This window comes from Taudactylus pleione, unplaced genomic scaffold, assembly GCF_031769625.1.
Source record: "Taudactylus pleione unplaced genomic scaffold, aTauple2 ptg000089l, whole genome shotgun sequence".
In the NCBI taxonomy this organism is placed as follows: domain Eukaryota; kingdom Metazoa; phylum Chordata; class Amphibia; order Anura; family Myobatrachidae; genus Taudactylus; species Taudactylus pleione.
Genome location: NW_028284491.1, coordinates 1,520,489 through 1,547,806, shown reverse-complemented (window position 1 = coordinate 1,547,806; position 27,318 = coordinate 1,520,489). Strand labels below are relative to the sequence as shown.

Below are 27,318 nucleotides of genomic sequence, written 5' to 3'. Positions count from 1 at the left end.
ACAGGGGGCACAAGCACCAGGGGTTAACTAATACACACTTACAAATTATCACACACACTCACCCTGCTGCAGAAGACCTGACGCTGGATGCAGAAGACACCACTTCGGAAGGTGAGTAATTAAGGACTAATTAAGCTAATTGGAAACTTCCAATTGCTTAATTAGTCCTCAGGGGGGTGCCGCCGGGGTTCAAGAGCAAGTCCCGCTAATATTTCCTAAAATTAACAATTTTATGAAAACTCAGACTTGCTGTGGAGGTGCGAGAAAAAAGTTGCGGTGATTTCTATAGAATTCACTGCGTCCTATTTTCAGTCCCCTAATTGAATAGCAATAACACGCGGCTGTGGGAAAAACCCCACACCCGCAATTGGATTCCCCCCCATTGACTTCAAATGAATAGAGAAATAGTGAATTGAGATTGTTTTTGTAGCATTAATTTACAAGATGTAAAGTATATTGCAATTGTTTTATTAAAATAGGTTTTTATTTTTCTGGTGGTAAAAGAGAGGGTACAGACACTACATAGTTTGGAAGGGTGATAAATTGTTATTTTGGCATTGTAGGGTTACCTGTGTTCTACTCCCGGGTAAACCTGGTACCACAAAACCCTGAAAGCTGAGGATTTATTTGCACTGCGTTGTGAGGTTGAGTATGGTGAGCATTTCATTTGTTGATGAGCTGTGTTCTGCATTCCAGATGGTGAACCCCCATCACTTTTACAGGACATTTACCTTTTAGAGACAGTACTAGTTACAAATATTCATATTGTAGTCATCCGCAGTCACAGGTAGAGAAAGGTGGCAATTGTCATTCATTTTTCCTGCACCATTTTTAATGGGATTTTGGTCAAACAGATATAGTTATTGTTGTATTACAATTATATTAAATGCATATCTCTAAATATGACCTGTTACAGCACTATGCATGTCCTGGAAGTGGCAGTGGTCTTGCTCAGATCATTTGCATCATTCATTTTCTGTTCTATGCTTTCTTTGTCTTGTAGTTCATTTTCAGCACAATCCTTTGTATTCCCCGACTCACTGGATGCTGGTAGAGAGTGAGAAAAATATGTATGCAATACAGTTCCTGCTACATGTTGATGAACTTATCATACACTGTTTTTGAGTCCCAATCCATGTAACATTTTGGCTCTATTTTAGAAGATAATCTAAATCTCGCTTCTAGGAAGGGCTCACATACTTTTTTAAAAGCAAATTTAGATATTGAGTTTTTCAGTCCATTTTAGTCATTCTGTTTACTGTTTGAGCATTGAATGGAGTAGGACAGCTATGGGGTTGGTTTATCAAATCTTGCAGAGAGATAACGTGGATAAGTTGCCCATAGCAACCAATCGGCTTCTGTAAAATGACAGAAGCAGATTGGTTGGTACTTTATCTCTACAGTATTTGATATATACTCACTAATTTGAGTTATTACCACTAATGTTAATCTACATTCAGCAGTTTTTTTTTTATTCAAAATTATAATTTTTTTACAATATAACAGACATGTTATTTTGCTAGATGTTTTGTAGAATAATATAAGAAATAAAATAAAATGAAAGAAACAAAGAAGAAAACAGACAAAAAAAGAGGGTAGAAAGCAAAAAGGGGGGAGAGAAGGATATCAATAATAAGGGTACATCATCAAATAACAAACAGGCACACTGGAAACATACTGCAACTGGTTACAAGTATGTAGAAAAATATTAAGAATGAACAGTAAAAGACACAAACCTGAATCAGAATGACCTAATCCCCACCCCTAAATAAGTAATAAATGAAATGTAACTTATTTTAAGACTGCTCAATTAATTTAAGTTAACTGAAGTACCAGCTGTTCTAGCATCTGCTCTATAATTGCTCTACCATAACCATTTTATTACCGGGTTAGTAGCTGAGGAGGGGTAGGATGCTCCCGCTGTTTCAAAATCACAATGAGTTTGGCCATATTCTACCTATTTGCTTGTAAAGTACAATCATATGACTCCAGAAACTACAGTACATCCCCTTGGTGGAAATGGAATAATGCTACAAGGGGATCTGGGGTTATAGAAGTCCCAGTTACTTTACAGATTAGCCCAAAAATCTTGGTGCCATAACTGTCTATGTTTTGGTCATGCCCAGAAAACATGGTAAATATTTCCAATCTGACCATAATTTCGCCAGCATTGATTAGAAATAGGTTGCACAAAATGTGGCCTTCTATCAGGTGACAAATGCACATTTCGGCATGTGAGATACATTTAGAAGAATATAGAGCTCCAATCATCTTCTCTAAGGGACAGAAAAATCTACCTCCCATTTTTATAGGTCCGAAAAGGGACCAGGTTTCGAGGAGACCAAAAGTAAACTACCTTTTGGGCTCCAGCAGGAGTTTTCTAACATTCCAAACCTATACCAAGTCATAGGCTTCCTGTGGCAGAAAGCAGAGCACAAGAGAGTCTTAACAGAGTGTGTGAAAACCACACAAGAAAATAAAGTTGTACATCAATGGGTTATTACTTGGCTCTGCAGGCAGGGTTGTTTCTCTTCTATTCTTATTAAAATGTAAGTTCTCCGAAAGCAGGATCATCCCTAACCTTTGTTTCTGCAACTATCTTGTCTCTGTTTTCCCCTCTGTCTGGTGATGCCTTACAAATCAATAACACTAATAATCCCCTATGAATAACACAATGAAGGTGAACACAAGTATTCCAAGTTAGAACTGGATGGATATATAAACATCATGTTTTATGTTCCTGTCCGCACATGGGACATGGGATGTTCTTCAAGTATGATGGGTAAGAAAAAATAAAAACAGCAGCCATTCTGTTGTTAGGTGATGAACTGCTAAAAATAATTTAAGAAAAAAAATATTTTTCATCTGTATTGATTCCACAAAATGATTTGTGTAGCAATCATACTGTGGAACATAGGAGAAGTGAAGTTACACCTGAGCACCATAAATAAAAAAGATAACGCAATTGCCCTAGGTGGCACCCACCCATGTGTACTTAAGGAGGGATGCATTAATCATTGCAAAAAAAACCTTACTGTGCCCATTACCCACAGATCATCATGCCCAATTGCAACCTCTACACCACTCATTCTGCAGGAATGTAATCATGTGAACTTGAATAGAAAGCTCCTCCAGTAACGTGCTGTCATGACTTACAGGCTTTGAATTTCTCAGCAGTAATATGTATAAAGATATGCAAATACGAGCAGCCGCTAGTGGAGAGGGATTCCTTGCCGTATTGTTGCTTAGAAACTTATGAGGATTGCTCTGACAAATAAAATGTCTGATACAGGTTGCGTCTCCCATATCCAAATATTCCGAAATATGGATTTTTTTTTAGTATGACTGAGATAGTGAAACCTTTTTTCTTTTTGATGGTCCAATGTACACAAACTTTTTTTAAGGCACAACATTATTAAAAATAAAGTATAAAATTACCTGCAGGGGTTGTGTATAAGGTGTTTATGAAATAAATTAATTTCATGCATGTACACAAACTTTGCTTGAGTCAAAAAATTATTGAAAATATTGTTAAAATGGTCTGCACGCTGTGTGTATAAGGTGTATATAATACATAAATGCATTCTGTGTTTAGATTCGGGTCCCATTCCCAAGATATTTTTATGGTATGCAAATATTCCGAAATACCGAAAATTCTGATATCCAAAATACCCCTGGTCCCAAGCATTTTGGATATGGGAGACTCAACCTGTACCTGCTGCAGATCCCTGCTCATACATACGGGGAAACGTAACTGATGCGGAAATTCTACAAAAATGGCCCCTTAGTTCTGATGGACCACGCTTTCACATAGTTATGGGCTCCCTCATAATCGGCTCAGCGACACACGATTGGCAGAAAGCAGGTGTGGTACCAAGCCTAAAAAGGGAGCAAAGTTGGAAACCCAAATTTCTATCCCTGAAGGCCTGACCTCTGTCAGGAGGGTGAGATTCTAAAATGGATTGTAGAAAATAGTTTGATAACAAGCTTGTCATCATGGCTTCATGGTGTTCCAAAAGCATTGTTACTGTTCTGCATAACAGTCTGATACATAACATTAGAGTACCTGGTCTAGGGGGAGAAAGTATGTGGATGGAAAGCCTATAGACTTATAGAGACCTGGTTGAAGGAGAGAAGGCAAAGGATAGTTGTCAATGAATCATACTGAGGTTTAATTATCAAGACATGCCTGATTATTCATTTAATATTATTGCTGCTTTAAATAATATGGCAAAAAAATTGACGTTTGGAAAAATGCCCCTTGATAGATAAACTCCCCTGAGTCTGGGTTGAGGTTATTGGTGGTCAACCAGCGGATCACTTAATATTGGGCCCTTTCTTTTTTTTTTTTTTAAATCTTTTTAGTACTGAACTTGTAGATGATATAGAAATGAGTGTTTTTTTCTGTAAGATGCAAACAAATTCATTGCAGAATACTACATTTAAGATATAAAATTATGCTCTAATATTAGTTAATGTTCTGTTGCATTATGTACTAATTTTGCTTTCATTCTATTTGGTTATTGCATTTCGTGTTTTCTTAAAATTCTAAAAAGAAAGTAAAGAAATTGTTTTAGATGGCAAAATATGCTAAGTGGATAATCGCCTGAGAACCCCCCCCCCCCCCCCCCCCCCACACACACACACACACACACACAATTTTGGCACATGGAGAACACAGATACGTACCTTCAATCTGGTTAGCGTTTGGCCGAAGGTCACAATCTTTTGTCCCGCACATAATTTCCTCTTCTGAAATCTGCAAATTCTTTATCAGGAAGTACGTGTTCATTTTCCCTTTGCCTTTTACTTCAATGACTCCCCTTTCCGTTATTTCATAGTCTAGGTGTTTCAGAGCACTGCCGAAATAACAGGTGATCACAAAATCAGAAAGGTATGGCTTAATTACATTTGTTGTTCACAAAAAAGTGTGTGTTGCCAACAGGGACGGTTCTAGGGGCGGGCTACCGGGGCCATCGCCCGGAGCGCTGGCCTCTGGAGGGCACCGCTCCGGGCTATGGCAGCAGGTCCTAGACGCAGCCGCCGCCCGCAAGTATCCCCAGGCCCCTCCACCTCCAACCCATCTCTAGCTGCTCCCTCTCCTCCACCCTGACAGGATCAGTACCCTCGCTGCACTCATGGACAGGCTCCCCACTGCTTGTGTTGCTGCACTGCAGTAATTAGGCACGGAGGGCCGGGGCCAGGATCACATGACCTGGCACAATAAAGTTTTGGTTTTTTTTTTTTACCTGCTGCGTGTGACGACACTAGCGCGCTGAAGAAGAAAGAGTGTCCGTGAGGAGCCCTGTTGCCGTGAAGAGAAGATTCAAGTAAGTGTGAGCCACTAGTTGTAGCCAGGAGGGGAGAAGACACAGTCCGGGAGTTAAGTGCACTGCAGTGAGGGGAGCCGTGGCCGCCGGAGGACGTGAGATTAGGTCATGCTGTGGTATTAGGAGGAGGAGGGGAATGGGAACACAAGGGGGAAGGGGAGCCATGTATAGGATGTGGATGGGAGAAGTGGATCACTGTGTGGGTTCTGGTTGGGGGAATGGAATCACTGTGTGGGTTCTGGTTGGGGGAATGGAATCACTGTGTGGGTTCTGGTTGGGGGAAGGGAAGCACTGTGTATTCTGGCAGGGGGAAGGGGAGCACTGTGTGGGTTCTGGCAGGGGGAAGGGGAGCACTGTGTGGGTTCTGGCTAGGGGAATAGAAGCACTGTGGGTTCTGGCTGGGGGAATGGAAGCACTGTGGGTTCTGGCTTGGGGAAGGGGAGCACTGTGTGGGTTCTGGTTGGGGGAGTGGAAGCACTGTAATATGGGGAAGGGAAGTACAGTGTGTGGGATGTGGACAGGGGAAGGAGAGCGCAGTGTGTGGGCTCTACTGTGGTGAAACGTGTATAAATTGTACTACTGCACGGTGTAATGTGAATAACGGACACTAGTGTGTGGTGTAATGTGAATCGACACTATTATGTGACCACGCCCCTTTCCCATTAGGCCACACCCCTACATTTTTTGCCGACGGCTTCGGCACGCACTGGCCCTCTTTCGGGTATGGGAGCGCCAAAGGAGACTTTCGCCCTGAGCTCCACAAGGTCTAGAACCGGCCCTGGTTGCCAATTTAAGACCGATACTGTGTGTATGTTTGAAAACCAAAGTGAATTCTAGCTAAAATGTGTCATTTACTCTACATACGAGGTATGTCTATTAAATAACGAGACTGATTAAATAACTTCTCTTTAATTATTGGTATTACAAATGTAATGTTTGTCCCCTTCAATATACTCCCCATTTGCAATAATACATCGCTGTAGTCTTGTTTACCACTGGTCGAAGTCATGGAACAAATCAATTTCTGTTATGTTGAAACAACTATCTGCCGTTTTTTTCTCTACAGCATCAGCTGATTCAAAATGTGTCCCTTTAAGCACGGATTTAACTTTTGGGAAAATATAAAAGTCGCAAGGTGCTAAATCGGGCAAAAATGGAGTATGTTCAAGTGTAGTAATGTGATTGTCGTCAAAAACTTCTTCACAGAAAGTGCTGTGTGATCAGGCGTTTTGTCCTGGTGAAGAATTAAACCATTTTTCCACAGTTGCGGACGTTTCTTTCTGACTCTCTCAGCTTTTTCAAAACTTCCTTATAATAATGCCGGTTAACTGTTGTGCCTTCTGGAACCCATTCTTGCAAAATTACACCCTTGATATTGAAAAAATTTTACTAAAAATTTCAAATTGACACATTGTTCAACTTTTAAACTAAAGCTGGCCACACACTAGACCAACTTACATCCAACCAGCCAACTTGTTGATTGGTTGGAATGAAAATCTGGTAATGTATGGGAGTAAATGATGATCAGCAATTTGCTCCTAAATGCCAAAAAACAGATGAAAATGGTCGTTCAGACAAGTTTGTTTAAATGTTTGATCTAAACTATTTGTTCAAACAACAGTTTTGGTCCATTTTCCAGCGTTTGGGAGCAAATTGCTGATTGGTTGGAATGAAAATCTGGTAAGGAATACAATCAACTAGTTGGCTGGTTGGACAGATAATCTTTAGATGTGTGGCCAGCTTTAAGCTGGCCACACACTAGACCAACTTTCATCCAACCATCCAACTAGTTGATTGGTTGGAATGAAAATCTGGTAAGGAATGGGAGTAAAGGATGATCAGCAATTTGCTCCTAAATGCCAGAAAACAGATGAAAATGGTTGTTCAGACAAGTTTGTTAAATGTTTGATCTAAACAATTTGTTCAAACAACAGTTTTTGTCCATTTTCCAGCATTTGGGAGCAAATTGCTGATTGTCATTTGCTTTCATACCTTACCAGATTTTCATTCCAACCAATCAACTAGTTGGCTGGTTGAACAGATAATCTTTAGATGTGTGGCCAGCTTAAAACTGGCCACACATCTAAAGATTATCTGTCCAACCAGCCAACTAGTTGAGTGGTTGGAATGAAAATCTGGTAAGGAATACAATCAACTAGTTGGCTGGTTGGACAGATAATCTTTAGATGTGTGGCCAGTTTTAAGCTGGCCACACATCTAAAGATTATCTGTTCAACCAGCCAACTAGTTGATTGGTTGGAATGAAAATCTGGTAAGGTATGAAAGCAAATGACAATCAGCAATTTGCTCCCAAATGCTGGAAAATGGACAAAAACTGTTGTTTGAACAAATTGTTTAGATCAAACATTTAACAAACTTGTCTGAACAACCATTTTCATCTGTTTTCTGGCATTTAGGAGCAAATTGCTGATCATCCTTTACTCCCATTCCTTACCAGATTTTCATTCCAACCAATCAACTAGTTGGATGGTTGGATGAAAGTTGGTCTAGTGTGTGGCCAGCTTAAAGCTGGCCACACATCTAAAGATTATCTGTCCAACCAGCCAACTAGTTGATTGGTTGGAATGAAAATCTGGTAAGGAATACAATCAGCAATTTGCTCCCAAACGCTGGAAAATGGACCAAAACTGTTGTTTGAACAAATAGTTTAGATTAAACATTTAACAAACTTGTCTGAACGACCATTTTCACCTGTTTTCTGGCATTTAGGAGCAAATTGCTGATCATCATTTACTCCCATATGTTACCAGATTTTCATTCCAACCAATCAACAAGTTGGCTGGTTGGATGTAAGTTGGTCTAGTGTGTGGCCAGCTTTAGAATGTTTTCCGCACTCTACGGAAAACACAACCAAATTAAATGGCGACTCACAATCAACTGCACGTTAGAGTGTTGCTGCTTGTCATGCAGGTTCAGACAAGTTCAAGGTTACTACGTATGCAGTTAGAAACGGTTCTGACTGCTTTGTTTACTAGGTGGAATCACAGTCTCATTATTTTATAGACATACCTCATACAATATAGCTTTCTGTATAATCTATAATTCTATACAATCTCCATGTGTACATATTCAAAGAGGGATAATATTTGTAATCGCTAATTGTTGTGAACCATCCGGCCAGACAGGTCTTCTCTTATAGCCACAGTCACCAAAATCCTAGGTAATCAATCTATTTAGCTCTTTCTACATGCGAGCGTATAAATATTTATCATTTGTTATGAACGAAGTAATAGGAAAGCACTTGTCCTTGGTGGTGAACAAATTTATGCGACACCAAGGAGAACTGCTTTCCTCTTCCTTTGTCTATATGAAATGTATATAGTTGTCAAAGGCCGTAACCCCAGAGTACTAATCAAAACACTTTGAAAATAAGGGGTAATTTAGAATACTGAATAATGAATGGATAACTAGTGCAAAGAATCAACCAATCCTCTTATCCTGCCTGAATGGATAAACAGTACATATTTTCATATTTATGAGTGAGTTTTATCTGTTTTGGGGGTATCAACATTTGTTGCTTGGGTAGTTAGAGATACATGGTAATAACAGAGTGAAAGATATACAATGCTGGTGCAGCATGCATCAAATTGCAATCATATATTTTAACGGAGGACCAGTTAACCCTTAATAAAAAAACAAATGTTCTCCACCTTCCTGTCTCCTATTCTCCCCTCTCTCCATCATCCCTCCTTATCATCATCATATATACTCTCTGGGTTACAGTTACATTATTAACCGTGCAGACAAAACTGCTGTTATTATACTTCATCAGGGAAATACTGAATTATAGCTGCCACACTCATTACTGGAAGAGGCGTTTCAACTTGGTCTGCCAGTGCTAAATCCAGCAGGTTTTCTGCGATAGGGCAAAATAGGGCAGTCGTAGAAGATGTGAAAAATGTATTGTGTATTTACTGGCTCTTTATTCTACTTCTAGATCACATTTTAGGCTAAAGCGCAAAACAAATACACATTACCCTTACTGGAATGTTGTTGGGCTGAGGTGAATTTTATCTGGAACACCGTGACTTTCCATTCGGGAAGCTGTGTTCACTGTATCTCCAAACAAGCAGTACCTGGGCATCTTATCGCCAACAACCCCAGCTAGCACAGGCCCGGTGTGAACTCCAACTCTAATCTGCAATAATAAAGAAACGGTTATCTGTTACTTAGAGTATATTACCACCTTGCTTTTTTAATTGTAATAATTATGATGATGGCATAGTCATCTGTGGCTACTGACTGCCTAAAGCTGGCCACCCACATGGCGATGTGCACACGATCAGGCGATGTGAACGATTTCCCGTGAAACTCTCCCCGGCAGCTCTGCACACGATTTGGTGTCCAATCTTCATACGATCTCTCCTGCATCCAGACTTTCACAGTGCATCGCCTCTTAGATTGTCAGATCTGCCCTACTGCATGGCAGATCTGAAGATGCGATGTGCGACCAGCTGGGATGCGCATCGCATCGTGATCGTGAGTGGGAACTCGCGATTTACTCAGGATTTGGCCATATTTTACACGATCTGTCGTTCCGATGTGTCGGAATCGGCCAGATCGGGTAAAATATATCGGCATGTGTGTGGCCAGCATAACCGTGCCCTAGTTCTAGAGATTTCAGGGGCAAGTCAGCCCACTGTGGCTGCTAATAGGTGAAGAACCCAATGGATCAAATCTATAGAGCATGTTATTCACCTGAATTGGTTCTCCAGTTATAGGACTGATAACTTCCCTTGCTGCAATCCGCATGCCCAGGGCAAAATTTGCCACTCTCTCCACATGGGTTTCTACAGGAACCGGCACACCTCCCACCACCATATATGCATCGCCGATAGTTTCAACCTGTGATAAGGATACATTACTGATTGTACCACATTCATTTATTTGTAGAAAATGAGCACTTTGCAAGGACTTTTGAACTATAACAAATGGGATAATGTAAATGAAACATACAGGAGCAGTATATAATGTGCAAACGATAAGACTGTTTGTAACTGCATTGTAAATTGTCAAGTACAAGCAAATAAAAACAAAGCAACCCGATAGCTCTTCCTATCTAGGGAAATACATCTATTATAGCGGTCTATTAGCTCCTCCGACAGTGATTTGTCTGTCACTTGAGGAAATAGTGGGATTACTGTACCCTTTACTTTCACAAGGATGGCAATACAACTGTCAGTGATACATGAGAACGGGTGATTTTTACATATATCGCAATTTTTTATTCATTAATATATTCTATTATGTACTGTGGCATTACATTTTTATATTTGTAAGATTAAATACTGATTATTTATGTGACTTAATTATCTAGTTGTTATTAAGAGCGCTGTTTTTTTTCTTCATACATGAGAACTTTGGCAATTAGCTATGGGCTATTAGATATTTCACTGCATTACTGCTAATGTAGACCGGTGATCCTTTCCCATAGCTGCCCCACATAGATCTTTATATGTACTGCTTATGAGGAACCATGAGTCATTTGTACAGCTGCAACATTCTTTTTACCTTACCGACGCTACTCATTTCCCAATCAGAGCTCACGGTTCTTCAATTTAACAGATAGTTTAGCTTATGATGAAATGCATCAGTCTAAGCTGTGGCAGTTGATACATTTAATGATGATTGTGGGGTTAAACGATGGTTATAACACCCAGACTGGTCTAAAACCTCTTCACCTAGAAGATTCAGCACTAAATTACACTTTACAGTACGGATTGGGGTTTATGAAAATAAATAAGTACATGTTCTGAAATCCTCACCTCCTATTGGCCAGTATACTTGACTTCTGAAATCGTCTCGGCGAGAACACCTAGTTATGCAGTGAATGTGAAAGTGATAATGGTGGATTTGCACACTCCTTACTTCCAAAGCCCATGTCCTGTCAGCTTCTAGGGAAACTTTGATCTTCCACTAATTCTCAGTTTGTAGCTTTGCGCTTGTCGTCTTATCCCCTGTATATTATGGCACTGATCCTGGCACATGCAGTCCTGCCTTTACTCTATTGAACAAGAGGATAAGTCCCTGTCTGCCAGAAGTCTGATAATCTGCACATTCATGCCCTGAAATACATCACATATGACATTGTTTATTGTCATACAGTGTATGTAGCCCAGTCGTCATACAACCACCCAAGAGGACAAGTAATTCTCAAGACCTTTACTACGTTATTCCAGCCCCCCAACTTTGTCTCCTGCATAGCTGTGTGCAACTATTATTGAAGACGGAATATAATAGGTGCTATAATCATAGCAAAAAAAAAAAAAGTCACTGAAAGACGATTTGGCTACAGGAGAGCTGGGTATTGGGTGATTCTGCACCTGCTACAAACATATTACAGGTGTTAAAGAATTTAGGGCGTAGTCATAATTATACCTTGTACACATCATGGACACTTGTAAGATGATCAAATCTTGAATACATTGCATTGAGCATGTTGACTATTTGGATGGGCTCACAGGCAGAACATATGTTGGTAAATGTCACTACATCACTGAACAGTATTGTGCAGGTCTGAAACTCTCCTGTATGTGGAAAATACTCTGTTAGTATACCTTCTACAATAGTGAAAATGTTTGGCAATATGTATAACCTCAACAGACACTAGAATAACACACATGGGGGATCTAGCATTATGCATTTCAAGTTTATTTTAATGTTGGTTCCACAACTTCATCTGGGATTTGTGCAGAATTTTAATTACCTTGGTGAATGTAATCATATTCCCAGGGCATTGAATGAATGGCTGTGGTCTATTTGCACACACAGAGATGGATTTCACAACTGATTGCTGTCTCTAAGTCATGATTTTTTAATCCTAGAAATATGTATTAACATTCTGTTTATTAACATTTATATAGCGTTAGCTAATTTTGTATAATAGAGAACAAACACATTATTAAAATTATACTGGGTATTAACAGAAAGGTAAAGAGGACCTGCTCACAAGCGTGCAATCTATAGGACAAAATTAGTTTTATACATTAGGTTAAGTGCCACATATTGCATATTATTCCAGGTGGATTACAAGGGTAAAAAAAAAAAAAGTACATTGATCTGTAGCTGTGTAGCTGTATGATCCAGTAACACAGCAATGTTGGTCTGGGGGTCAGAGGACAATTTATGTATAGAAAGAGAACATGTACATTTTGTGTGAACTGTATAGAGGGGTAGCATTACCTTGGGAATGTAAAAGGATGGTTAAAAAAAAATGGAAGCTTGTCTGAAGAGGTCAACTTTCAGGAAACGCTTAAAAGTTTGGAGGCTAGAGGAAAATCTTGTGCTTAGGAGGCCATTCCACAAAGGAAATACTGTAAATCCTGTAACTGGGAATGGCAACAGCTAATAGGTGTGGATGTGAGAAGCAGGTCTTGCGCTGAGTGGTGGGGTTGATTTGGTAGATATTTTGAAACAAGTGGAATTGGGTTGGTGGCCTTGTATGTTAGCAGAAGTATTTTACATGTGACTCTATAAAATACAGGTAACCAATGGTGGGATTGGCAGCAGAGCAGGGATTCAGTATAATTTACCACCGGCGGTTCTAATCCCGACCGCGGCATCCCAGCAGGGGAGGAAATCCCGATTGTCCTCGGGTACGTATAAACTAACCTAATTTCTCCCCCCTAACCCTCCCTTAGGTGTGCCTAACCTTAACCTCCCACCTAAGTGCCTATCCCTAATCCCCCCTCTAAGTGCCTAAACCTAATTCCCCCGGGGGGGTGCCTAACCTCCTTCCCCTAGCCTAAACCTAACCTCCCAGGGGGGTGCCTAACCCTAAGTCCCCCCCCCACGTTGGGCTCCCGGCATAGGGAAAATGACAGGCGTCGGGATTTCGACGCCTGTCATTTAACCCTTGCCGGGATTATACAGTCGGGAAACCGGCGGTCGGGAAGTAAAAGGATGTATTACAAGGAAATCAGTCTAGCGGACCCCCCCAGCTGTTGTAGAATTACACATCCCAGCATGCCCTGCCACAGTTTTGCTATTTGGCCATACTAAAACGGTTGCAAGGCATGCTGGGATGTGTAGTTCAACAACAGCTGGAGGGCCGCTTATTGCCAACCCCTGGTAGACACTTCTATTCAAAATTGCTAAAACTTTATTTATGAGAAGACCAGTAAGGAGAGAATTTCATATGCAGTATGTATGTAACAGTATTTGAATACTGATTGGATGTGGAAAACAAAGGACAGTTCTGAGCCGAAGATATGCCCTGGGCAGGGAGTATGAGGGGTAGGGTTATTGTGTTGTCAGAAGGTGGGAGTATAGCTTGTTTTTGAAATATTATATTTGAGGTGGCGAGAGGACATCAAAGATGAAATGGCAGAAAGACATTCAGTAATGTGGGTCAAGACAGGTGGTGGGAGATATATAATACTGTCGGTTAAGTTTTGATATTATCTGCATGGAGATGATGATGAGGATCTAGGACTGAGAAGGAGGTGGATGCAGAGAATTAGACACTGAAATATGTTGGATGAGAACCAATAGAGAGGAATTACAGCAATTAGATAGGCTGGGATGAACACGAGACGGGGACCATCTGAATTGGGAGTAAAGTAATTAAGCAGAGTGTTGGTAGAGGAGAAGCTTATCATTTCATGTTGGGGGGAGAGGGATCAAGCCTGGAGAGAGATGATGTGGAGAAGTTGTGCATAGCAACTAAGCAGCTTCTGGCTGTCATTTATCTAGCACAGTGGTTCTCAAACTCGGTCCACAGGATCCCACACAGTTCACGTTTTGCAGGTCACCCAACAGGTGCACAGGTGTACTCATTACTCTCTGACACATTTTAAAAGATCCACAGGTGGAGCTAATTATTTCACTTGTGATTCTGTGAGGAGATCTGGAAAACATGCACTGTTTGGGGACCGAGTTTGAGAACCTGTGATCTAGCACAGTCTTTGAAATGACAGATGCTGATTGGTTGCTTTGGGAAACTGCTCCACTTTCACTCCAAGACTAGATACATCTCCCCCTGGATCTTCTAATTTATTTATGTTTTTTAATATGTGTTTATTAAGGAACAACACAATACACTGTTTCCAAAATAAAGGATGAGAATAAAATATAAATACAGAGAGAAACAATCAGACAGCTAGGTTATCTGTAACTCAAGTCAAGTGATACTGTGAGATCTATTTTAATAAAATATAAATAGAGAAGGATTTTCTAAATCTTGTTGTTTAAGTAAGAAGCAAGATGGGCATAGATGGTAGTCGGATGGTGTATCGTGGAAAAGTTGACAAGGGAATTAAATGTATTAATTTGCTGAGAAGGAAGGATAAGGTGCGCCTGTCAACCAATCAATACAATGATTCCAAACTGGCAGCTCCTAACAAGCAGGATCTGCTACCTGCTGGGTAAGAATATGAACAAAGAAGGTGGAAGGAGCGCTTGTTCGTGAAGAAACAACAAAAATTGTAGTAAAATGAACAATGATTTAATCGATACAAATTTACACAGATAATAAAATGAGCAATGGCTCTGTGCATGAATACCAGAACGTCCTTTCCTGTGCACTATGAAAACCAGTGGTTAGTAGATGGATAAAATGTCCATTTCGTGCAGAATTAATAATCCAAATGGATAAAAACAAGTCCTGTTACTTTCAATGAAAGCAAACAAAGTGTCCTCTTAATAGAGAAATGGTTATTTAAGTTGCAACAGTAGTAGCAATAAAGACATTCTTTTGTAACATGTATATATATATATATATATATTGTATGCACAAGATGTAAGATTCACACTTTATCTTAATTATGTTCACTTTGTTTATGATTACTATGGTAACGACCTGACCCCAGTCTTGTGGCTCTGCGGATGATGTCATGATGCCCGCAGCGGGAAGCTGGGCGCCAGGCGTTCCTGTGCACGAGGGTGATGGTGGTGTCTATTTAGGTGAGTTGGATTGCAATGGTTGTTGTCCTTGAAAAAAGTTGCAGTAAAGCATCTGAAACATTGGTCTGTTCAGCGGTGTGCTGTGATCATTATTTTTACAAGTCCTTGGAGTGCCGTCCATCACACGTATATATTTAGGGGTCAATCTATGGGCCATCAGGATGTGCACCTTGGCCATTTAATACAAGGTTTTTGACATGTTGGAGTGCCAGCCATCAATATTATAAATATATATATATATATATATATATATATATATATGATTTATTATACATAGTAAAAGTATATCACTATAAATAACTTTTTTGCCCACAAATTAATTGGAATAGACTGTAAATATTGACCCCATCATTTATATGCCATGATTTAGCTGCCAGGTAGTTATGAAAGATTGGGACAAACTTTGTACACATGTACATATTTAGTAATCTAGCTGAACATTCTGACCTGGCATCATTAGGTTTCCTTAGAACAATCAGACATTGGGCAGGTGAGACTGTATATAGCTGAGGGGAAGTACCTGCTTGAACTTTCTTGCCTTCCTTCAGCTGATTGGCCACATGTGGGGGAAGCATAGCATACAGCAGGGTCTCCGTTTTCTTCTTCTCAGTCTCCAGGTGTTTAGACAATATACGCAGCTCTTCCTTCTTCCTCTCCAGCTGGTTGGACAGCTCCATCTCCGCCAGTCTCTGATGGTTCAGCAGGATCAGGTCTCTTGTTACATCATGTTTTGCAATGTCAGAAATGTGCATATTTATCTCTTCCAATTCCTGCAGACTTCGTAGCTTCGGAGAGCACATGTAGATCATGCACTGTATGGATTCCATCCAAATCATATGGCCTTAAAGAAAATATTATGTACTTTGTGATGCACTGGGTACACTACAATGTAAAACCGTTAAATGGTGGAAACGAGGAACAACTAGACCTGCCTACAAAAGGACACCCTGAAAAAACCAAATGGTACTATTGCTTTTGCAATGATTCAAACGGCACTATTGCTTTTGCAGGGGACCTCCCAATGCTGGTTGGCCCCCTGCTTAAATATATAGGTTATACATTTAAGAAACAGTGCCAATTGGATTTTCAGGGTGTTATTTTGTAGGCAGGTCTAGTTGTTCTCCGTTAATGTATATTTTTCTCTTTTTTACACTATACAATGTAAGATATGTGCTGCCATCATTATAAACACATACTGTACTTTCACACCAGCCTTAGAGACATGCAAGAGATAAATCTACCTATAGAGAATGTGCTTTACTTGCGCTGTACATGCCTAAAATATAATGTACTGCAATTTCAACATTATACAGTATGTAGCTCTAAATAGAGATGCAGACTTTTGTGCACACACTGTGCAAATAACTGATTTGTAATATGTTTGTATCCAACATGGATTTGTTCTTGTTTATTTTATTTTTGTTGATAATTAAACATGATATGGTTCTTTGTATAATGAGGCAGATGTATGTAGCTCTGGTAAGTGATAAAGTGCAGTGTGATAAACGACCAACTGTGATGTTACAGGCTGTGTTTAAAAAATGACAGTTGGGAGCGGATTGGCTGGTCGTTTATCACTCTGCACTTTATCACTTACCAGAGCTTCATACATTTGGCCCAATGAATGCTATATTGTAATATAAATCATGTCATACATTATATTGGTCTGACAAAATATGTTCCCCATGCTGGAAACGTTTGTTATTGCTAAGGTTTCTGTCTCACTTATTTTCATTCTAATACTCAATAAGGCAATTTGATATATCCCACTCATATTTGATTGCAGTTGAGCAGGCAACTTATCTACACACAATAAGTTATTATTTTTTATATGAATTTGTAAATAAATAATGTTTTAGATATACATTTGAAAATAAGTTTTATTTGATTAGCAAATAAGAGCAATAGAATCAATTACTTGGAGCTAATTACTAACAATATCACAGGACCAGTAACACAACAACCAGAATTGATCTTTGATAAATCTACTGCAAGTCAGACTGTTAGTATGTGATTGGTTGCTATGGGTAACAGCACATTTTCACCTTTGCTCCATGTCTGTATAAAGCATGTGGTTCTCCAATTGCTATTACTGGGTTTGGGAGAACTAGATGAATGGAATAGAAAGACATAGAAAACAATACAAATTGGGCAACACACAGTGAAGACACGGAATGATGGCGTACTCTGTACCTCTGAGCTTTAGCATTGGCTGCTTCTTCCAGGATTCCGGCATCATTTCCCGCTTTGTCTTCAGTACAAACTGACTATTGACAAACATCTGAATATTTGCAATGGTGAAAGTAACTTGTGGATGGACAATGGTAAAATATTCATCCAGTCGGATATCCATGGTTTGTATTCCTGGGACATACTTCTGTATATTCACCCCGGCCTGTTTTACCTTCATCTGTGCAATGTAAGAAATGATATCATCTTATCTTATGATCACAAATTATCTCATATCAAGAGCTCACAGACTTAATGGTATGTGAGTAATAATCAGAGGAGAAATGTTTGAAGGAAATAGTCTTTTTTTTGTTATAAAGTGAAAATATTATCTTACAGTATCTTCTAATTCTTTCAGAGTTTTTTCCAAGTGTACCCATAAGCTACTTAAGGTGTAAGCAGCCGTTTTGTGACTGAAACAATTTATTGAGAATGTAGCCTATTTACTAGAAAGCAGTGACATCACTGTGGGATAGAGCTGCACACACTGGCCCCCATTTACCAACGAAGCATAACCCCTTTAGCGCTCACTAAAAGGGTTACGTCCTCATTGCTGCATCTAACAAACAGCAGTAATCTAAGAATACTGCTGTTTGTCAAGCGTCGCTCTCGCCATCTTTTAGATGGTGAGGGCGATACGGTACCCATTGCCGGCAATGGAGACCCGGTGGTGCCTTTGCGGCTTCAGCTAAACCTTCCAGGCACTGCCGGGTCCCCGTGTCATGCGCAGACAGACCGACGCCCATGCACATAACACCGGAGCCCATATCTGGCAGCGTTCGGCTGCCAGCAGCCCAGCGGAGGACCTCGCCGAGGACAAGGACTTCGCAGGCCCTCGACAGAGGGGTAATTATTGGTAAATACCAGTGAAATTTTCATTATTATCACAGTGATACTAAACGAGAAATTGTGCTAGTGTTTGCCTTCGTTGGTAAATGGGGGCCACTGTTTGCAGTTGATAGGTTCCCTTAATGCACTAAGGGCCTGATTCTGATTTGGGAATAAAGTAAGAAAGAGCAAGTAACCTTGTACCTGGACAAACCATGTTGCAATGCAAGGGATGCAAATACTTAGGTGTTTCGGCATGCAGGGTAAATATTGGCTGCTTCTGCATACAGCCCACAAATGCTGGACAGCTTTATTTTTACGCTGCAATATAGATTTGGGCTTGGACATACTCTTCTTAAATCTAAGGGGTCTATGTAATAAGCCTTGAAGAGAGATAAAGTGGATAAACTACCAACCAATTCGCTCCTGTAATTTTTCAAACACAGCCTGTAAAGTGACAGTAGGGTAGGTACACACACTAAGATGATATTGGGATGATTTGTCATATTGGAGCGACAAATAGTCTACATCGTCTAGTATGTACCCTCAAATACACAATCCCGCGGACGACATACAAGATTGTTTGATTGACCGTGCTGCGTGTTCAGTCCTGTGTGCAGCAGTGCATTTTAATAACGGATGGAACCAGGTATCATTCTGTGTAGTGTGTACCGGCAATCTGTGATGGTCCAGGGCGAAGGGAAATCGCCACAATCTGCACGATTGGCGGTCGTCCTAATGTGTACCTTACCATCGGACCTGATTGGTTGGTACTTTATCTCCATTCACTTTATCTCTCTCCATAGACCTCTAAATCCCATAAAAATAACCAGAATCCCATAATCTCTTTGCCCTTTTAAAATCTACCCCACCTGCAGTACAACATGATTTTGTCAAGGTGCAAAGCTACTTGCATCTTCTTACTCTATTCCCATATCAGGCTCAGGCCGTAAATTATCACCATGTCTTGTGTCTAATTCAATAATATAGCACATGACAAAAATGATGGCTCTTACTTGCTTGTCAAACACGATATGGAAGGGAAACTCATTGCAGAATGCCTTCTCATCCATCCATAGCCTGGTGGGATAAACCGGTTGAAAGGAATTTAGCAAGCTTCCTGGAAACAAAATAATTGTAGTGATAATTTTAAGTTGTGAAGTACTGTTATCACAGTCAATATATAAGGGCTTATTTATTAACCACTTGACTGATAATTTTTTTGTTTCCAAAATGGCCTAAAATGTGTTTTTTGTTTATTTTTAAATTAATAAAAAAATAAATATGTAAAAAAAATTGAAAAAAATACAGCATATGTCTAGGGGGTCTTACAACCCGCCCCGCCCCTTCCCCTCTTGTCCATAGGTTCCCATTGTAAAAATGACCCCCCGCCCCTTAGTGACAATAGATCCCCAGTGATATTATCCACCACTACCCTAGTGGTAATAGATACCAGTGGCATAAGCACCCCTGGTCGCATCCCATGTGACTGAGCAGTTCAGTGGTTAACATGGTGCAAACAATTCATGAAGTGCTATGATCCTTAGCAACCAACCAGATATTGGCTTTTATAATGGTGAGGGGAAGGGGGGACATTTTTATATAACCTCTTTAAGACAAAATGTACGTAGAATGTAGATTTTTATTTAAAATTAATTGAGGGATGAGAGATCATGTGCAGTGTCAGTCCCTTCCTCTCTCATGGCACTGTGCCAGAGTCTACTGCGCATGCGCTGGTTTCCGGGAACATGGGACCCTGGCCATGTTCTTGGCGACTCCTCTACTGTGCATGTGCAAATCTCCAGGAAAATGACTGCCACGCCATTTTCCCAGTGATTTCTGCAGCACCAGTGCAGGACTCTGGAGAGTTGAGTATACTATATGGATGCAGGGTGTGCACTGTGGGTCCCCCTGGACCCAGGGACCCGTATGCACCGCACACCCAATATTTAAATCCTTTTTGAATATTGAGAAATTGTTTTTGGTTTGTAATAATGTAATAACTGAAATTATATCAGCAGGTACCTCTTCCAAACCTGACAACATTTCTGATGATGTCCCAGTGTGATTTCTTTAATTGATCGTAACATGATACATTATTTCCTGCATTTATTTGCTTTAATTCTCCTTTATTCTCCTGTGATGTAAACAGAAACTTGGCATAAGCGTAATAAGATAGATTTGCTGGGATTCAGCATGATAATTTTCCATATTCCATAAAGTTATTCTTGATTATGTACTTCGTTTTCATTTCTTAGATTTACTATTCATGATTAATTAAATGTTTTTTTTTTTTTTTTAAAGCTCACCTCATCAACCTAGCCCTCTCCACTGACACTTCCTCATCTGTCGTGAAACGTGCACTCGTCTTTCCTATCCTGAAGAAACCATCTGTTGCCCCTTTGCTTCCAAAATACTGGAACTGTTTGTCCACAAATGCCTGGTCCTCTATCTCTCCACTCATTATCTTCATGATCTTCTAAAATGGGCTTACACCCTCTACAGTCCACAGAGGCTAAACTCACTAAAGTGACCTAAAAACTACCTATGGCTTGGTTGAAGGTTCAGTTCTCATTTCTGATATTCCTTGCCCTCTCTGTTGCTTTCAATAGAGTCAACTCTTTTTCTTCTCTGCTATACCCTTTTATCTCATGGCCTTCACAGTAATGTTCACTTTTGGTTCACCTCTTACCTAGATGTCCAAATAGTATCTCAAGCTCAACATATCGAAAACAGAACTCATCATCTTTCCCCATCTTACTGTCCCTACCCTTACCCTCATCTATTTCATGGCTCACAGCATCACACTTTCCCGTTTACCATGCCCGCTACCTTTGTGTCATATTTGACTTCACCCTCAGTTTCACTTCATAAGTCCAGTCCAGTGCCAGTGTTGTTGTCTCCTAATTCATAACATTGCCAATACATGTCCCTTTCTTACTCAGGAACCCGTATTCACGATCTCCTGCCTTGGCATTTGTTACCTCCTATTTTACTTTTTCCCTTCATCCATCTTTCTCATCTAAACACTGCACCACTCTGCAAATCCCTACACTGGCTCCCCCTTACCTTCAAAATTTATTTCTTGCCGCTCATCCTACCTACAAAGCTCTTATCAGCATCTCCAATGATATATCCCTTACCTCGTCACTAGATACGCTTCTCCATTCTGCTTCTGATCAATGCCTCCACTACTTCTGATCGATGGCTCCACTTGGATAAACCTCTCATACCTACAGGACTTCTCACACACTGTTCCCCACTTATGGAAATCCCTTGTCCACCTGACCACATCTGTCTCAAAGCCCACTGCTTCATTGCAGCCTATACTACGCCCATGTGAGACTACTCTTACTGCATGCTCTACCTAACACATCTAGGGGAAGATGTATTAAACCTTCAAGAGATAAAGTTGAGAAGTTGCCATTAGCAACAAATCAGCTTCAGTAATTTTATAGACTGTACTAGATAAATGTTGGTTGCTATGGACAACTGCACTTTATCTCGGTTGAAGGTCTGATACATCTCCCCTCTAGTGATGCCCCACTAGTTGATATACCTCCCTTCTAGTCCTCCTTCATTAACTCTAAGGGGTCTATGTACTAAGCCTTGGAGAGAGATAAAGTACCAACCAATCAGCTCCTGTCACTTTACAGACTGTGTTTGAAAAATTACAATTAGGAGCTGATTGGTTGGTACTTTTTCTGCGTCCAAGGCTTAGTACATAGACCCCTTAGTGCCTTAGCTTTCCCCCTCCCTCGACTGTAAGCTCTCATGACTAGGGCCCACCTTTTATCTACTTGCTCCATACCTATGTTTAAATGAGCCCTAATATGTTCGATGTTCTTTACAAATAATGTTGACACAACGTTGTTTATAGATTAGTATTTGTTGCAGAGCGCCAGACATCGTTTTGTTTTTTTTATTTCCTCTAATGAGTCTGTTTTATACATGGAAGCACATGGATTTGGTAACCAATAAGGCAGCATATATTGGGTAGTGGTGCCAAATTTATCATCTTTCTCTTCAAGAAGGAGATGGGGGCATGGAGCATTTCTGCTGACTCCCAGATGCAAAACCAGTATATTGTTTTGAAGCGTGAAATATTTAAATTAAATTGAAGAGGTGGAGGGAGACCATTTATGTTTTGGGCGGAGCACAGAGGGTTTTTTTTCCCAGCAAAGGGATATGATTATTATATTCTATGTATAGTGATGGAGACTGGGCTTGATCCGTACTTCCAATTGAATAAACACATAATATATGAAAGCACATTTGTAGGTGCAATTTTAACAAGGTAATAAACACATAAAAAAATGTATTATAGACCATTGTAAAGCTGCATCAGCTCTGCCCCCTGCTCTTCTTACCCTGTCACCATGGGCAGTAGTCCTAGGGTTATTACAGGGGTATGCAGTCGCCTAATCCCGACAGCCAGCTTCTCGACTGCTTAATCCCGGCAAGGGTTAAATGACAGGTGTCTAGATCTAGACGCCTGTCATTTTACTGATGCCGGGAGACCGGCGCCCGGCATCCCGATCGACGGGACGCCGAGTGCTGATAGCTGATAACCCAAGGGAACCCCCGGGAGGTTAGGGTTAGGCACCCCCGGGGGGAGGTTAGTGTTAGGTACCCCCCGAGGGACTTAGGTTTAGGCGGCGTGTAAGGGTGGATTAGGTTTAGGCATTTAGAGGGGGGGTTAGGGTTAGGCACCCCTAAGGAAGGGTTAGGGGGTAGAATTAGGTTAGACAATACTTACCTTGGACAACCAGGATTTCCTCCTCTGCCAGGATGCCGGTGTCGGGATTCCAACCGCCGGGCATGGGTCCCGCGGTAGATCATACCGATTCCATTACAGGTGAAACACACACAGTAGCTGTCGTCTTTAAAGTAATATGTTAGCATATTGATAATAGCGATATTGTAGAGCTTTTATCTATATAATAAGCGAGAAAGCTTGCCTGTCTGTCCGTTTGTATGTCCTTCATGCACGGCCAGAGTTTTGGACCTAGCTCCACCAAATTTGGCATGGTGGTGTAGTTCGACCTGGATTAGGTTTTTGTTTAGGTTTGAACTTTGTCAGGGCCACACATTTAAATTAAATAGGTTCTGGGGCTGGCTCCAGTGGAAACTGGCAGACTGCCAAAAACCTGTGATAAAGCTATCAAAGTATAATTTTAACCTCAGTCGGATCAAACAGTTCATATTAAATCCAGAGCCTCTGTGCAAGAGTGTAACTAGAACTTTGTGGGCCACATAGTAAGATCTTAAAAGCCCCCCCCCACCCCCGCATTGGTATAAAACACGTACATTTGCCCCCTCACATTGCCCATTCATGTTATGTCACACAGACTCCATCCAGGTTATGCCACACATTGCATTCAGGTTATGCCACACAGTAGTACCCCTTATACACATTATGCCGCACAGTAATAGTGCCCCTTACACATTATGCCCCACAGTAATGCCCTTTACAGATCATGCCACATAGTGATAGTGCCCCATATAACACATTATTCCACACAATAGTGGGCTCCTTATGTCTCTCCATAACTGCCTGCCAGTGTGCCAGCTGTAATCAGCTGTTGGGCCAGCAGCAAATCAACATCGCTGACACCTAGGCCCCCTCGACTGCCCTGACTGGACCAGCCCACCTTGTGTGCGTGATTGGGTGCAGGGGGAGAGCGGCGGGCCACAGAGGCAGCTCAGGCACCATAGCAGCCTTACCCCTTGCTAGTTACGCCACTATTTGCAAGCATGTTAGCAAACAGCGGAGTCCTTTTCAGGATCAATGAAAATGGAGTTATAGGCGAAGACAAATTAAACAAATGAAGGCTGCAGGTGTATTTCAGGGTCCAGTCTTCAACCCCGGCAACGCTGGGTATCCCAGCTAGTATCAAATATAACTGGATGCTTGTTGAAGTCACAAATAAAGGACCAGCTGACCTTTCTGATATTGAGACTGATTATTACCTACCAAATTCTGCCTCGGCTTTAATGTTTTCTTTTGATCTTTTACCATCTGCAGAACTTCAAATATAACATGTTCCCTCTTCCCAGTGCGCTCCTTCTCCTCAATCTGATAAATGATCCTCATTGTCACATCACTGTCAAAGAAATCTTTGGCCACAGATTCTATTATACCTGCGAAACCAAGTTATAGGTCAACCAAGATGTTATACATTTACACCTTTTGGGGTATATTTACTAAAGTGCGGGTTTATAGAAGTGGAGGTGTTGCCCATAGCAACCAGTCAGATTCTAATGATCATTTATCTAGCACCTTCTAGAAGATAATAGCTCTAATCGGATTGGTTGCTATGGGCAACATCTCCGCTTCTCTAAACCTGCAATTTAGTAAATATACTCCTAAACATCTTCTCTATCTGCCATTTTGTCCCTAGTGGGAGATGAAATTGTGACAATAGAATCATGAGAAAATAGAATTTGTTGGTAATATTGTTGACAGTAATTATTTATTTTTGCGTCTCACTTGTCCAGTACTTTCTAAACTATTAAAATGACAGCTAAATCTGTTTCTGCCCTCTAATATACAGTATCAATGGCAAATAAGAAATAAAGTAAACAGAAAAGTGTTACATAGTACTGTAGAGCTGCAGAGATTATACATAATGACACATGCAGACTGGCGTCCACAGCCTAGAATGAATACTATGGAAGCTCTTGCTAATGAAATGGTACTAAGTACCATTTTATACTCACATGTACATGGATCTATAGACAGCGCTGTCTTAGCGTATAGGCACACTGGGCAGCTGCCCAGGGCCCCACAATTCTAGGGACCTTTGACAGGGGCATCTACATAGAGTGTGCGGCCGCTTGCTCCACAAATAGGGCAGCCAGCTGATGGGCAGGCAGAGAAAAATGCTCCCTGACCACTCTGATTGTAAAGTACACACAGTCAGAGTGGCTAGACAGCATTCTAATCTCTACCTGCCTTCCAGTCTGCAACCACAGAGCCACATTTAGGGGGTGGAGGCAAGGGGGGCACAATCCCCTGGGCCCCCCTCTCTTAGGAGGCCACCATACTTTAATCACAGCTGCAGTGAAGAGCAGGAGCTGCACTGCGAGCTGGAGACGAGAAGAGGGATGTGGAATCTGTAATTCTTGCTTTACATAATGTTTTATGTATAAACAGTGATTTTGTTGAAAGTACCAATAAATCGGAATGTTAATTTTACTGACCGTTTACATTTGTAATCCCGTGAATGGGTGGGTAGGGGCCCCAGTGCATTGCTTTGCCCAGGGCCAACAATGCTTTTTAAACAGCCCTGTCTAATGATTAAGAAACAATAATAATAACAATTTTATTTATATAGCACTCTTCTCCTAAAGGATTCAAAGTGGTTTACATTTGCCTTTACAGCACAAAATACAAAACAATCTTAACATGGGACATTAGTGAAATGCTTGGGTGAATAGGGGAGATCTGTAAATATATTGTCCTGATCTAAAGAGATCAGCATACAGTATATTACCAATACTGTCTGTACAAATATGTTATATGAAAGCAAAGTTGCTCTCACATTGATCACTGATTGTCCTGGGGCTCATGTAAAGTTGGAATTATTATGTATTTTTTTAATGCACATTTCCATTCACCATGTGCCCATATAAATGACCTTAGGGTAAATTTACTAAGATGGGAGTTCTATTAAGAAGTGATGTTGCACATAGCAACCAATCAGATTCTACTCATTTATCTAGCACCTGCGTCCAGCGGTATTTCATACTGATCCCCTCCCTCTCCCCATCAGACTCTCCACCTCTCTACAATCATTCAAACGGGCTCTCAAGACTCACTACTTCATTGAGGCCTTCCAGCTCTTATCTTAACTTGCTGCTACATTCTCCTTCCTCCCCATCTACCCCATTCTGTGTCACACCTGTTTGTCTGCCCGTCCCTTTTAGAATGTAAGCTCTTACGAGCAGGGCCCTCTATATACCCTCTTGTGCTTCTCCATACTTTACTTTCATCTACTTCTTACTCCCCACTAGGGCACCTAACACTTGGTTGCTTTGCTCTGCTGCTTATGTGGGTGTTATGGTCACTAATGTAGCAATGTATATTATCCACGTCCTTGTCCTGCATTGTTTTGTATTGTACTGTAAGTCACTGGTCACCTATTTATTTATGTACTTTGTAAGGCGCTGCGGAACACTTGTGGTGCCATATAAATAAATGATGATAATAATAATAATGAGACCTCAGCATTTACGAGCACTGTAAGCACAAATCTATGATTTTGTTACTCCTAGTGTAAGCCAAGCGCATGTGCTGCTATTTTCCCCTGACGTAAACCTGTGCATGCATACGTTACTATCAGCGTGGAATTTTGTCTTTTTTCATGAGAAAATTTAAACCTGCAATATTTCATTGTAAAATGTGTTCAACTTTAAATGAGACCCAAGGTCTGTGTCTGAGATCAAATAAGCAGCGTAATCGGCTTTAGCCAGATCTAATGAGCTCATACCTGGAACGATGTGGCAGAAGCCACTTCTGTCAGAGTAGTAATGAAGAAGCATTGTCCCATCAGCTGTTTTTTCCACTCGAAAGGAAGGTGCGTTCATTTCCTGTGGAGCACATAGAGATTACACATTTCGGATAACAGCCAGACTATGTGCAGCCACATGATCAGGTATGTGTGGTAGGAGGTGTGGCTGCTGTTACTGTGTATTTGTAGTTACAACTCAGAGTATATCCTGGATCAATAAGAATTGCAGTTAAACATAAAAGACCATGTAAAAATAAACAGTTATGGTTCCACAATATAGAAGGTTATTAACTAAAAATACTGTACATCTTTATTCCATCATAAGCAGAACCGCAAACAATTACTGTACAATGTAATTTGAAAGACGAGATGTCAAAACAACGACTGGAAAGTTTGTATCTCTTAATGTTCTTTTGTATGAGACTAAAGGCCTGATATAGAGGCGGAGGCTATGCCAGGGTTTGTAGAGCAAATTATTTTGTACTGCACAT

The 27,318-nt window shown here is 40.7% G+C and overlaps 1 protein-coding gene across 1 annotated transcript in view; it reads right to left on the bottom strand.

Annotated features, from left to right (window-relative positions):
• Positions 1 to 501: 501 nt before the first annotated feature.
• LOC148527280 (putative guanylate cyclase soluble subunit beta-2) overlaps positions 502 to 27,318 on the bottom strand; it is a 44,008-nt gene continuing 17,191 nt past the window's right edge. Inside the window, exons 5-15 of the mRNA XM_088469238.1 lie at positions 26,807 to 26,906; positions 24,289 to 24,455; positions 20,337 to 20,448; positions 19,328 to 19,431; positions 17,448 to 17,664; positions 15,775 to 16,095; positions 11,730 to 11,878; positions 10,050 to 10,196; positions 9,335 to 9,489; positions 4,690 to 4,859; positions 502 to 1,047 (exon numbers count right to left, since the gene is read on the bottom strand). Of these exons, the coding sequence (XP_088325364.1) occupies positions 911 to 1,047; positions 4,690 to 4,859; positions 9,335 to 9,489; positions 10,050 to 10,196; positions 11,730 to 11,878; positions 15,775 to 16,095; positions 17,448 to 17,664; positions 19,328 to 19,431; positions 20,337 to 20,448; positions 24,289 to 24,455; positions 26,807 to 26,906 (1,779 nt within the window). The 3' untranslated portion in view covers positions 502 to 910. The remainder of the gene's footprint in view (positions 1,048 to 4,689; positions 4,860 to 9,334; positions 9,490 to 10,049; positions 10,197 to 11,729; positions 11,879 to 15,774; positions 16,096 to 17,447; positions 17,665 to 19,327; positions 19,432 to 20,336; positions 20,449 to 24,288; positions 24,456 to 26,806; positions 26,907 to 27,318) is intronic.